Below are 14,135 nucleotides of genomic sequence, written 5' to 3' on the forward strand. Positions count from 1 at the left end.
AACTCCTGTACTCAATACTCTGACCAATAAAGGAAAGCATACCAAACGCCTTCTTCACTATCCTATTAAAAAAATCTGCACCTTTGTGGCAATATTTCAGTAACTAACCACCACATTAAGTAACTAAACGGAACAATTCCCATGATCTACCAAAGACAAGTTTCATTCTGCCTTGTCCAGCAGTACCATCAACTGCTATTAAAGCATCAAATTCTTGATTTAACACTTGGTTCACAAAGCACTCTATTCCTAGCTTTCAGAGCACAATTAAAAAGAAAGTTTACTTGTATCAAGAGCTTATGACTCATTTCCAAGTTGCAACTGTGAAGTCAGCTTCCTATTTCAGCAACTGAATCTTTATTCAAGAAGCCACTTTTGACTGACTGACTCTTAAATAGTACTGCCAGGCAGTTTCTGTTAACTAGGCATCTTAGCCAAAAATGCAAAAGAAACTGCAAGGTAAACTTTAAGTTACACTCCAACTGAAACTAAATTGTACCTCGAGAAATACATAACAGAGAGATTGGATTCATACCCAAATTCTTGACTTCACATCATACCTTATGACCTCTGTTGCTAAAGCAGTTACAATAGCAATTCCAGGTATCTCAGAGGGTTGTGAGGCTAGAGAAGATTGCAGTGATAGGGAGACCCTAGTCCAGAGAGTTTATTGAAAACAAAGATGAAATATTTGATATCAAGGTATTGTTTGACCAGGAAACAATGTAGGTCAGTGATAAGAGGGGTGATAACTAAATAGTACTGGGGGTGAGTTAAGGCATGGACAGAGTCATGGATAATCTCAAATTTACAGAGGACTGAATATATTCCTATCCATGGGTACTTCTTTTTTCACCTCTAGACTAGATTAGTGAATGAGGAGCACAACAGCTGAAACAAGGAAATCAGATGTTGTTATGGTGGTGGGAGATAGTCTTAATGATAGTATAAGTATGAGATAGGAACCTCATTTCAGGGTCAAATACAGCACAAGGTCATGAACAGTTAGGCTTAATCTCAAACTGGCATTAGGGGATGAATGGAATTGATGGCTTGGTAGCTAATTTAGCAGCAATTTCAGCTAAATGACAGTAAACCAAGAAGCTCAAAAAGACAATAAGCCATATTTTGCAGCTGTCTTTAGTTTTCAAAAAAATCTGCCCCAAAATGTTGCTGGGAGTTGCATGTTGATTACAGTGCACTGATGGAAACATGGTTTTGGGAGCTTGTGAATGAATGGACAAACTGGACATGCACTGTAACCAATGAGCTTTAAGGATAGAAAGCTAAATAGTGGAAGGGCCAAGACAGGTAAATTAGAGTCAGAGAGTTCAAGGTCAAATCACATTCTGCAAGAAATAAAGAGAAGGAAAGAAAAATTGGATTAAGGGTCAGGGAAAGAGTGAGGAACTTAAAAACTATTTTAAACACAAAATTGTTTTTTTTTAAATCCAAAACAATTCACAACCCGAAAGACTCAGACTTCACATTATAATTCTTTGCCTTCTAGGCAAGGAGGTTATTGGCGGTCATTAACAATTATCCAAACATTATATAAGCACTTACTCCGTTAATTACCAAGCTCAACTATCTGTGGCAAGCTTAATGGTCACTTAAAGTGCAGATGCAGGAGCCTTATGAAAGTAATAGGGAGTTAAAGCATGAAATGCTTTCACAAAGCTAACTTTTGATTATGCACAATTCACAATGCACCTCTTTCTCACTACAAATGGTTAGGTCTTTTGTGCATGAATAACAGTGTGCATCGGTCACATTCTTGCTGTTCAGCAAAACCTGGCCAACAGTTAAGTCTTAAAAAAATAAATTATTTAACTTCCTTAGAATTAATACATTTGATTCTTAAACAACAAAAAGACCTTTACAGGACTTAAATAAAATCTTGATGCACATGCTTAAACGTGGAGGGGAGAAAAGCAGTTTCATGGTTTATGAGCATATGGTGAAGCAAGTTATGTTGAATATCATTAGACAAAATAAAGTAATAAGTAAAATAATTTTTAAGTATGAACAGAAATAAAACAGAATGGCTTGCACTTTCATAGATTTTCTTCATCACACAACATTCGAAAGCACTTACAACCAATCAAATACTTTTGATGTGTAATCACTTTTCTAATGTAAAAAATGCAGAAGCTGATTACCAGACAAGAAACTACCACAAACAGCAGTATGAGAAAGACCAGGTAATCTTTCAGACATTTTTCACTGAAGGATAAATATTGGCCAGTACACCCAGGATAACCCCAAAGTTCTTCCACAAAGGAATGCTATGAAATCTTTTATGTCCACCTGAAGGGGCAGACTGTTTAATGTCTCAACTAAAGAAGAGATAAATGGCCTATCATCACAGGTGGAGGATAAAGAAAAAGACTTCCGAAATAAGTTTAAGCTTGACAGTCAACCAGAATGTCTTGGAAAGACAGGAGAATGCTGAAAAAGAAATGCCAGTTTGTCAGTCTTTTAAAATTAAACTTGATGAATTTACTAAGTTGAGACTCTCAAAACAAGTGGACCATATGCATTGTGGAAATAAAATGAGATAATACAGACTAGTCAGCGACATTAATGCTTTAGTCTATGAAAACTAAACTTCGAATTAAGATAAGGGGAGGCACAACATTCCAATACATACAAATGTCTTTTGCTGAAAAAAGGCACAATGCATAATGACATTCTTGGCGAAAGGCAGATATTCCGTTTTCTGAACAGATACAAATCATAGTTTTTTTTTCTAAAGGGCACAGATATAAATAAGTATTTTGTTTCTAAAAAGATACCTTGGAGAATAATACATATGCAACGAACCCCAATTCCTGATAAATAACATAAAAAGGTTCAGCATATCTGAGCTGTTTACTGTAAGGAAGAGGGGCCAGCAATACAGTTCTGGTGTTGGGTTCTCAAGGAGAGAGCCTGAGAGATCAGGGGAAAGAGGAGTTCATAACCATTGGAGTCTATTTGGCTGATTGGTAGGGCCAAAGTTAATTGCATTATTGAGCTAATGTTGACAATGGCGGTAATGTGCTGGAAGCACCGTATTTAAGCATTCTGCTTTTAGATCAATTGAATCATTCTAATAAAGCAGCATTTTAAAAAAAAACCTATCTTTTCCTAAACTGTCAATTCTATAATCAATTTCTGTAATCAATTCTGCAACTATTTTAACAATTCTATCATCTATTCAAATCTCTGCCATGCAAATTGTAGTCAGATGGCCAGTAGCAGAAACGGCTTTGCAGTTGGTTAACAGCTACAATCAAGCATGCTGGGAATTTTGGTTAGGCTAATTTAGACTGACTTCAGTTAAACTTCAGCCAGGACCTGCTGTGATCTGTAATTTCCTGTGTTGACCAAAACTACCTTATATGGAGCATGGAATGTCACTGTTTATGGCTTGGTGTAAATATTTGCGAGCTGTTTATCAGTAAACTCCATTGGCTGAGATCAAACAATATGATCTGACTTTGATCAATTCATTGGTTGAGTGCCAGAGATCTTTCTTGAACGGATCACATTTCAGATAAATTAACAAAGGAATTTTACTCAGACAGAAGAAGAAACCGTCAAGGCCATATTGGACAAGCAGGTGCCCTTAAGTTACTTTCAGAGAGGACAAAGGAGAAACCTGCACAGAGAACAAAGTTGGCCACTTCATCCAAACTGAATTTATTGAGTTAGAGTTAGGATTAAATGTGGATTAAGTAAAAGAAAGATAAAGACAAGTTAAACGAAGTGAATTAAAGTTGAAGTTAGATGAAATAAGTAAGGGATGCAATGAATGTTTTATATTAATTATTGGTACTAAAAGAGTTAAAATAAAGATGGGTTTATTCAATTAAATTCTCAGTCAGTTCCCTGCCTTTGTCTGTCACACAAGTGAATACCTGGGTAAAACATTTGAGTACTTCTTTTTGGCCAACAAAATCTATAATCATGGGTATAAATTAATACCATTAAGCATAACCAAATTAGTTTGATTTATTGTAGTTCAATAGTCAAGGGAACTAACAGAAGGATGTTTTATGAAAGATAAGTCATCCAAAACCATCTGATTTTCTCCAAAATCTAGTTATGCAGGTACAGTATTGTCATCACTTTGGCACAAGAAAAGTTTTTAAAAATGTTGGAAAGTAATAGAATGACTCACATCTTAATAAACATAATTTTGACAATAAAGTACAGCCAAGACAGCTCAAGCATCAAAGCGCACAATCTAATGCAGGTCTGAACTAAGTTGTTTGACTAGATATTATAATTCATACAAATGATATTTAAATGAAAATTATTGAAAACAGAATAATCACGTCTTGGAAACTGAATAATGCTCAAAAGCCACTTGTGATCAGCTATGCCATTTGACTATCAAATATAAACACATTTAGTTTTATTAGAAATGTTTTTCCTTTTACATGCCCTCTCTATTGTCCTGATCTGTACAAGCCAAAATGCTTTGACAAAATGTGCCCTTCTTCAGCAATACTCAAAAATGATTGGCAACAGGAGCCATTTTTCAGATATTTAAACACAGTCTATCTTTGTGAAAATTTCCTCTATGACATTTGTTCATGTGTGCTGTGAAATGATGTTTTTTGCCCTCAGAAATATCTGAATTTTAATCTAGATCCTGCTCAAAATGCCTGTTGGTCTCCTGCCTTTTCACTGCTTTTGAGTTTGCAAGATCTTCGTGGATATTACAGCCTAATGATATGCTTCCAAACCTGTAACTTGGAGGTTGACAGTTCAAATCTCACTAGGCTAGAGTTATGGAAGGTAAAAATTTTCGGGTAAGTTTCAGTGCAATATGCTAAAACTCAATTCAATAACTCTGGTCAATTGTGAACAGACACCATGAAGAAAACCAGACTATGAAAAATCCAAATGGTTCACTAATGTCCTTTAAGGACACGTTCTGTTAATGTGAGACAGGTAATTAATAATACCTTCCCAGAGTTACTTCCATCCCACAATTAAATAAAAAATATGCTGCTCTAAGAATCAATTGGATCTTCACTGCTTGCTCAGTAGTACTTTGTCGAATTTGAATCTAAATTGAAGTGTTAATCAGCAAAGATTCTTGTTTCTCCTTATGTATCCTTGGTTTTGAAAAGCAGACATTACCAAATGCTTTTTGTGCTGGTTTTGCAGTAGTGACTTAGCTAAAGTAAGACAGCGAAGGCATGAATGAATAGTAAGACAGATGCAAGAAGCCAAGCTTTGCCGATCTCTGAAGTATACTGTGGGGAAGATGCTGCTTCTCATTTAGCACAGATAATCTTTTATTTGCTATATATTAATGTGAATCAGTTATAATATTTGTTATTCTACAAGAGCACATTTGTCCTTATAAAGTGTCATTTTTCATTGTTACCAAAATAATTGCTCAAAATCTTTCTTCAAAAACTTTGAAAATGAAAAACTTGCAATTAGAATACTTGACGAATGGCTTATGCCAGAAATGTCAATTCTCCTACTCTTCGGATGCTGCCTGACCTGCTGTGCTTTACCAGCACCACTCTCTCGTCTCTGATCTCCAGCATCTGCAGTCTTCACTTTTTCCCATTCTTGCATTGATCTTTTGTAGTGAAGTTCAATTTTGTTTGAATTCCTCATGGTGGGAACATTGTCTCTTATATTACCATTATAAATTTCAGACAAGTCTCTTAATTATGTTTTTTTTTAACTCAAGGAATTATGCATCCACTTAACTGGCAGAAAAATAGTCAAACTAAAACCTAAATATCTCAAGGTTGACCTATAGAAGGAAAGCATAACTTTAGATTAGATTACTTACAGCATGGAAACTGGCCCTTCAGCCCAACAAGTCCACACCAACCCTCCGAAGAGCAACCCACCTGGACCCCGTTCCCCTACATTTACCCCTTCATCTAACACTACGGCCAATTTAGCATGGTCGATTCATTATCTATTTAATATTGTTGCAGATCTGAATTTATCCACTAAAGCTGATTTATTTCTCTATGCAGTCATTATAATTAACAATGAATATGGCAACTTAAATAAGAACCTTGTGTGGGTGAAACTGATCAACATTGGCAGCACAAAATGGCATGGTAATGAATTGGAAGCCATTGTTCAAATGTTTAATTAACTTGAAAAATATTGAGGTTAAAACCTTGGCAAATAAAGTGAGAGTGAGAGTGAGAGATAGAGAGAGAGAGTGTGAGAGAGAGAGAGAGAGAGAGAGAGAGAGAGAGAGAGAGAGGAAATGAGTACCCAAGAAAAGAGTTTAAAGTAATAAAGATCAGCCTGTTTTGTTCTATTAGTGTAGACCAATTTCATCCCTTTTACATTTTGATTTTCTTTAATAAAAGAATGACAATTTTTAATGCTAAGTTTCAATAATTAATAACTATTTCTGAGCTGCCAATTGTTAGTTCACCCATTTATGCTGTTCATGCCAAGGAATTTCTTTTCAGTGAAGGAAATCAAAAGTAAATTACCTTGCGTATTTATTTCAGAAGTCTATCCAAAAATAATGAACAAGTCTACCAAAGCTTTCCAATGTTTATGAGTTTGCAGTGCACAAGTTTGTTCCTGGGTTGCTGAATCAGTCATGGACAATATAATCAAGCTTTTGTGTCCAAGTTAAGAAATCTAGATATGTTCAACAGGCTACTTCAAATCAAATGAGGAGAAAGTGAGGACTGCAGATGCTGGAGATCAGAGCTGAAAATGTGTTGCTGGAAAAGCGCAGCAGGTCAGGCAGCATCCAGGGAACAGGAGAATCGATGTTTCGGGCATATGCTGTGTTTTTCCAGCAACACATTTTCAGCTACTTCAAATCAAATCAAATTTTAAAAGAAATATTTAGTGCCTCAAATTACTAGGAATACAAAACTACTTTTTTTAAATCACAAGGGATATGCAGTTAAGTATTTGTTTTCTATATCAAATTTAAATGGTGGAGTCATTAGACTTCTCTTCCAGAACGAAGTTAACTGGATCTGGAAACTACCCAAGAGTCAAGTAGAAAAGCATGAATAATTCATTCCTGCTTCACTCATACATTCCTTAGGGCAAGTTACCCTGTGTCACTGCACTAATATATATTCTCCACTTGATTCTGAAGCCATACAAATTTAAATCCTTTTAGGCCCCTCTAATCCTGATCAAGAGCAAAAACAAGACATCACCCTTTCAGAAAATGGCCACTACAATCACGAAAACACAGTCTCCTCCATATATCACTGATGCAAATCCATAACCTAACAAAAATAACTCTTTTAATCACAAGTTTCTGAAACAGAAGGTGGTATTGGATCGGAAAAACACAATGCTGTTCTTCAGTATTGATTTCAGTGTGCTCCACCTACAGGATGCACCTCAGCAACCCACCACCACCCAGAAGGGCATAAAGCAACAAATACATAAAACTATTAACCCCAGGGTGACCCTTCAAATCACACAGCATTCTGACTTGGGCACACTTTGCAATTCTTTAAAGTGTAGCTGCAGCAAGTTTCTTGAACGTCTTATCAGACAGCAATGTGGATGCGTTTTCACCACAGGCATGTCAAGTAGACCATGGATCACTACTAGCTCCACAGTGGCAACTGGAGATGGGCGACAAATATTCATTTGCTAGATTTGCTAGAAATGGAACCCATTTTTAGATTTTGTTTTCAAAAATGAGACACTATAGGAGGCAATTTAGGAATAAATAAAGTGGCGCACAGAGGAAGTATGCCAACGTTGGTAAACCTGTCAACCTGTCTAGCCCCAGGGGGAGTCTGTGAGGGAGTATGATGAGAGTGAGCGCAATAAAATAAGATATGTTGCCTGTCTTCTCTTTGCTTCTCAAAAGATCATCCACACTGCAGACTGGATGGTGAGGAAAACAAAGCCTACCCCCTCCCAAACTCCAATTCTGCATGAATTCCAACAGAGCCAGTCCAGAGCCACCAAAGGTCAATGTAAGGCCGGTGTTCAAGCTTCTGCCCTCAGCTCAACCCTGGTCTTTACTTACTTTCCTGGTGATTAGGAGTTGGAGCCTCATTTGGCTCTCTACATAGCTGTTTCTTAAGCAAAAAAGCTAAAAATGTTTTAGCTCTGCTGTCTGTCTCTTTTTAATGATGTTTATCGATCAACCTCTTCTTTAAATTCTCACCTCATTGTTTACACATTTATTTTTAAATTCACATAAAGCATTGTGCTAAAGACTAGTTCTCTAAATTCTAATCACCAGCTCCTTCAGTGAGAAGGATATTGAAATGTGGCCCCTCATGCAAAAACATTTGAACAACCCTGCAGTAATGTTAAAGATGATAATGATCATACCTCACAATTCTCTGGTCAGAAAGTGCCTTTAAAACTGTGTCTATTTTTGGTCATCAAAAAACACAAGACAGACATTCAAGTGCTGTAGGCAGTGCACAGTAGAATCACAATTTTGAGCCTTGAATTATGAAAAATTATTGAAAACAATTTACCTTTCAGTCTAAAATAAGAGTCACCCAAGAGGTGACTGTAACAGCTTAGAATATCATAGGAGGGACTGAAAAAATGGACATGGAATGTACATAAAACTGCAGAGGAGAACCAAGGAGAGTCAGGTTCAAACTAGAGAGGAATAATTTTAGGACAATAATAAAAAATTACTTTTTGCATGAAGAAACTAAGAACACATGGAATGTAATACCAGATAAGTCTGGAGATAAATACCCTGAAATCATTTAAGAAACAACTGGGGAACATTAATATCGTACTGGACAGATGAACCAAGTTGCTCTTCCTCATCCATCATTATCTTATGAAGTTTTACCATCTAATTTGAGCTTCTGATGTTTCCAGAGCTTTCAGAATGTGTATATAAGCTACATTCTCCTTCAAAAACAGTGCTACAAACTTTAAAAAACAATGCTGTGTTTGAGTCACATATTTGTAACAAAGGTTTGTCACCCAAACCAATTTGAAATATTTAAAAAGACATTTCTGGCATCACTAAAACACTTTAATTTATTTTGTTCCGAAGACAGGTCGATAACTGAAACATCAAGTTTGTTTCTGTTTTTTTTTCCCTCCACTGATGCAGAGTGGCTGAATATTTCTTGCTTTTTCCTTTTTTTTAAACTCTCTGCATGCTGCCTGTATTGACAATGTGATTTTCAGCACTATGTCACTTGCTTTGCCTCAAATGGTCTTTTCAATTAAATGGTGACACAATGGTGCAGGCAAGATTCTCTAGAGAACCAGTTCAGTTTGTTTAATTGAAAATAGAATCACACATTTCCAGGAATTAAAAAATAATTTTTGTTCATGTTATTTTAAAAAATCTTGCTGAATTCCAGTTGCTCATGATCAGTATTATTTGCCTCAAACCAAGTGAGCAGCAGAGTTGCAATGCTTTTTTGTATCATGCTATCCCTATGATGCAATGTATAGCAAACCTTTACAGTAGTGCCATGAAAAGCAAAATTAAATCATAATATTCATCGAAAGAACATTTAAATTTAATTCAGAAACTGGATATTCTGCAGCAGTGGAACCCCTGAAAATACTGAGCCTCAGAGACACATTCCAATATTCACAAACTGCCCAAGGTTTGTGCCCAACTTCCAAAACATGTCAACTAATTTAAGAAAAACAGGTTATCACTGTAAGAAAAAGATATTTAATAAATGCATCACAATACAAATAGTGTTAAGCTGGTTTAACACTGTCCACCTCCCAGACATTCAGACTCAGGCACCTCAACTTCAAGGTTTATTGTCCAAAGGGAGTTGTGGTTACTTCTAGGATAGTGATAGTTCCAACTACCAAGACTATCCTACAAAAATATTTACAAAATTTGTGCTCGCTTCATTGATTTTAATAGATGCTAAGTAACTCCATTCTTGTCCAGTATACACAATGATGGTGGGTTACAATCAACTTAGCCAAATAATATTAAGCCCAGTGTATTCATGAGTCTCGGAAAGTGAGGAGTCATCTGAAAGATAGAGAAGCATAGGATCTCCATGCAAACATTAAAAGCATTTGAAAACACAGGAAAGAGTGACAATAAGATATAATCACTACCTGGGGATTGGGTGTTAAGCATTGAAGCAGAGGAAATCTTGGAGGAATCAGAAGAGTTATGAGCAGAATGAGCACCAACACTGGATTTCTGAGAGGAAGACCGAGAGGAACCAGGAGAGCAAGTTGCTGTGGCAGCAGCGGCTGTAGCAACAGGAGCCGAGGTGAGAAATTGTTGATCGCTGAGGTTAACCAGGGAATTCTTGCCATCCGGAATATGTCTGTTCATAGCATTCAAAATACTTTTGCCATTAACCCCTGCAGTGTTATTACAAAGACAACAAGGATTACATATAAATCCAAAGTAAGTGGAGAAACAATTTAACCATTCCCATGTCTTTATTTTATAGCAGGTTTGATTGAAACAAACTGACCAAATCACTAGGAGTTCCCTCAATACCTCTTTTATTCACTGATCCTAACACTTCGATGGAAAAACTGATCAAAATACAGTTAGCATTACAACAGTGCAGAAGCGAGATGATCTCTATCTCGATTAATCTTTTTGGAATTCACAATTTAGAACTCATGTTTACAAAGTGCAGTCCATTCATTGTCTAAAGTTGGCAATGTCCACAGAGCTAGTTACCCACCAGCAACTTATCCAAATTAATTATTTATTTCCTCTTTGGGCCTAGTGATTGCTAAAGGTCATGGGCAGCATCACAACTCAACCCACTCATGTACTCGTCAAACATCCAGATTCAAACATTCAAAAGCAAAATACTGCGGACGTTGGAATTCTGAAATACAAACAGAAAATGCTGAACATATTCAGCAGGTCAGACAGAATCTGCAGAGAGAGAAGCGAAGTTAATGTGTCGGTTGACTGACCTGTCATCAGAACTGGGAAAGGTTAGAGTTGTGACAACCTTGAGCCTAGAGGCAAGATTAGTGGGGAACAGATGGAATTCCTGATGAAGGGCTTTTGCCCCACATGTCGATTTTCCTGCTCTTCGGATGTTCCCTGACCTGCCGTGCTTTTCCAGCACCACTGTATTCTTGATTCTAATTTCCAGTATCTGCAGTACCCACTTTCGTCTGGAGAACTAAAATGGCAAGCAACCAGACACTCACTTGTGGAATAACCCGAGATGCACTGCATAATTATCACTCAATCTATGTTTGGTCTCCCCAATCTTGCCTTACAGATGAAGGTGATTTATTTGCACTTCTTTCAAGCCCATAATTGCCATTCACCCCTTAAAATAACCTAATGAAATGAGATAAAGGTACAGGGTCTCAACTTCCAGCTAGATACAGTAAAGCTTTCTGTACTCATCACTAAAAACAATAATTTCACATCATGACCACTGACCCCATTTTTTCTTTCCCCAAACCCCACCCCCAGAGACCAGCTGTGAGTGACAACCATTTCACTGAAACCAGCTCGTGTTTTGTTTTTACTCCATGACCATCCTCGCATTTAAACATTGTCTTTATCATTTATTCTTCTGCTTTGGAGCTGTCACAATTCCCCCCTACCCCTTCATTCCTTGTTGCCTGTCTCTATGCTTACTCAGGACTTGTTACATCTTTACCATTTTCCAGTTCTGATGAAAGTTTAGGGACCAGAAATGCCACTTCATTTGTCTCTCCTCTGATGCTACCTAACCTGCTTAGTATTCCAAATATACTCTGCTCTTAAACCATGGCCTTGCTGAGTGAGAATTGAACTTGAATCTTTTTTGCTCATGACTTTGACCTAATGCATTTATCAACTCAGCCACAGATGTTGGTGACAGTTATTGAATCCTTAAATCACAGCAGGATATCAAAAGGCACTTACAGGCGTGTCAAAATAAAAACACATTTGGAGCCACAGCAAATAAAGAAAGCTAGCAAACTTCTAAGCACCTATATTTAGATAATAAAACTGGTGAGTACTGTACCTCATTAAATCCCTGGTTCCAAAATAAACACTTTATTAAGTTCAAATGCTGAACGCACTAATATTTCATACAGAGAAAACAATTCAACAATATAAATTGCAAATCATATATTGTTCCAATAATACCAAAATATATTGTCCTGAACAAAAGATACGGGTTTGCACTCCTGAATGACCCCGCACTCAAATCAGGTTTTAAATCCTGTTCTAGATGGAATCATGCATCAAACATAGACACATCAGTTTGGTGCTTGCTAGGACTACAACAATGTTAAACAAACTATCCTTGGAACTGTGCATTCAACTATGTCATAACTAAACAGCTTTCAGAGTGTTTCTAATCAATAATGAGGCCCAGATAGCTTTACCTCACCGCTTAAGGAAAGAAGGAAGGCCAGTGACTGGGGCTGCAGGCAAAAGAAAAAAGAACTCTACATAGTTTAGTTTAAAGGCAGCTTATAAAAGTAGATTTTATAGTGATTGACAACTCTGTCTCCTGAAAGTTGCCACATACTATGTAGTGGGTCCATCTGACAATTTCATCGAAACTCAGGCTGCATTGCTCAGTCAATTAGATAGAAACATAAGGGACCACTCAAGTGGAAAAGGTTCTGCAACTGAATTGACCATTGCATAAATACACATAACTTTCCAGTACCTACTCACTCCATCATTCTTTTAATAAGTGGCTCTCCTTAAAAAGAAAAATGAAAGATGTGTGTTTAAAAAAAAAACAACATAGTCCACAAATAGAATTTCCCAGTTGGCAAGTCTCTTCATCAGGCAACAACTGCTTTTGGTGGAAGGATTTCCCTCCTCCCACTGAGATGACAGGTTGACTGGTCATGTATGCCACATATCAACAGGCCCATTTGCAGTTAGGTTAATCTCAGTTAAAGTCAGATGGCATCCTTAAATCGATCCTGTAGGACCACAGTTTGCGGTGAAGTCAGCAGTCTGACCATGGGCTTTCCTTTTCAGAGCTTAATTCTAGTGGAAGCAGGAAGACAGTCATGTTGACTATGCCTCCACACCACCTCTTCCTGCCTCCAGCTTGCAACCTCGGGGTACACAAGATTCTGTCATATTTTGAGATTCTATTGATCAATCAGAAAGACTATTACATAGCTACACTGTTTGACAGTCAATTCATACCAGAACAATATCAGATCCATCAAGCTTTAAAGACATTTCTTACTTACATAATAACAAAAGATCATACCACATTGGAATCCCTTAAAGTGAGATTAGCTATAAAGATAATAATACATTACACAAAACTGCACAGAAACTAAAGATTCTACACTTGCAAAATGAGAATTACTTAGTGTGTTTACACATCTTCACTGCATCAACAATAAACTCACTTTACAGTCAAGAACTATAGCCATTCCGCAAAACATCATGGAACAGTAAGGTTCAAAACAAAGAAGGATGCATGATGTACCTGTAATGGGAGCACATGCTACTTCTGTCTGGAAGGAGATGCCAGCATCTATAGTTTTTGGTTCTATAACAGACAATAATTGAAAGCAATTTCATTTTACTACATCTTGTAACTTGTGCTTAGTTTTATTACTTAAATTCTTTTTGAAAGAAAAAGGATATGAAACAAGTAAAACAGATTACGGCAATTATGCTTTTTTTTAAACTAACTGAATCATAACTTATTCTTGCACTAATAGAAAGACTAATTATCCACTTGTGGTCACTAAATTATTCGTTATAAAGATATGTAACATAATTCCACAATATTCATTTAATTGGTCAACACAGCTGATCATGATAACTTGGTAAAATCAACAGGTTAATTTTTAAGATAACAAGATTTGACTTGACAAATGAGACCGCAACATTTTCATTGCTTTAAATTTACAAATAGTGCATGTTAATGTGCAGGCCTCTCTTTGAGAATCCCACACTTGTTATATCCTTCAAATTAACCAGGGGAAAGTAATTTTCAATTTGAAAGGTTAAAGATTGACACCTAGAATGTTAAACAAAAAAGAACAACCATATTGAACAGTTCATGCAAACACTGAATTCCACCGTAAAAGATGCATTTTGGGATTGTGAATGTTAAATTTAGCATTCAGTTTGTCAAACAATTGTAATTTACTTGCAGGCCTAAATCAACAGCACTAAGATAGCTTCGAAACTCAAAATATTTTTGGATACCTAAGTACCT

General features: G+C 36.6%; 1 protein-coding gene across 8 annotated transcripts in view; it reads right to left on the minus strand.

Annotated features, from left to right (window-relative positions):
- Positions 1-14,135, minus strand: part of LOC122551298 (diacylglycerol kinase beta) — a 544,642-nt gene that overhangs the window by 352,277 nt on the left and 178,230 nt on the right. For 6 of the 8 annotated variants that reach the window (XM_043692997.1, XM_043693004.1, XM_043692998.1 and 3 more), the window contains 2 exons: positions 13,395-13,457; positions 10,060-10,314 (listed from right to left, as the gene is read on the minus strand). The exons of 1 other annotated variant lie outside the window; for it this stretch is intronic. In XM_043692997.1, coding sequence (XP_043548932.1) covers positions 10,060-10,314; positions 13,395-13,457 — 318 coding nt within the window. The remainder of the gene's footprint in view (positions 1-10,059; positions 10,315-13,394; positions 13,458-14,135) is intronic. One more of the 8 variants, XM_043693002.1, reaches the window with a different exon arrangement.

The sequence above is a fragment of the Chiloscyllium plagiosum genome, chromosome 7, assembly GCF_004010195.1.
Source record: "Chiloscyllium plagiosum isolate BGI_BamShark_2017 chromosome 7, ASM401019v2, whole genome shotgun sequence".
Lineage (NCBI taxonomy): Eukaryota > Metazoa > Chordata > Chondrichthyes > Orectolobiformes > Hemiscylliidae > Chiloscyllium > Chiloscyllium plagiosum.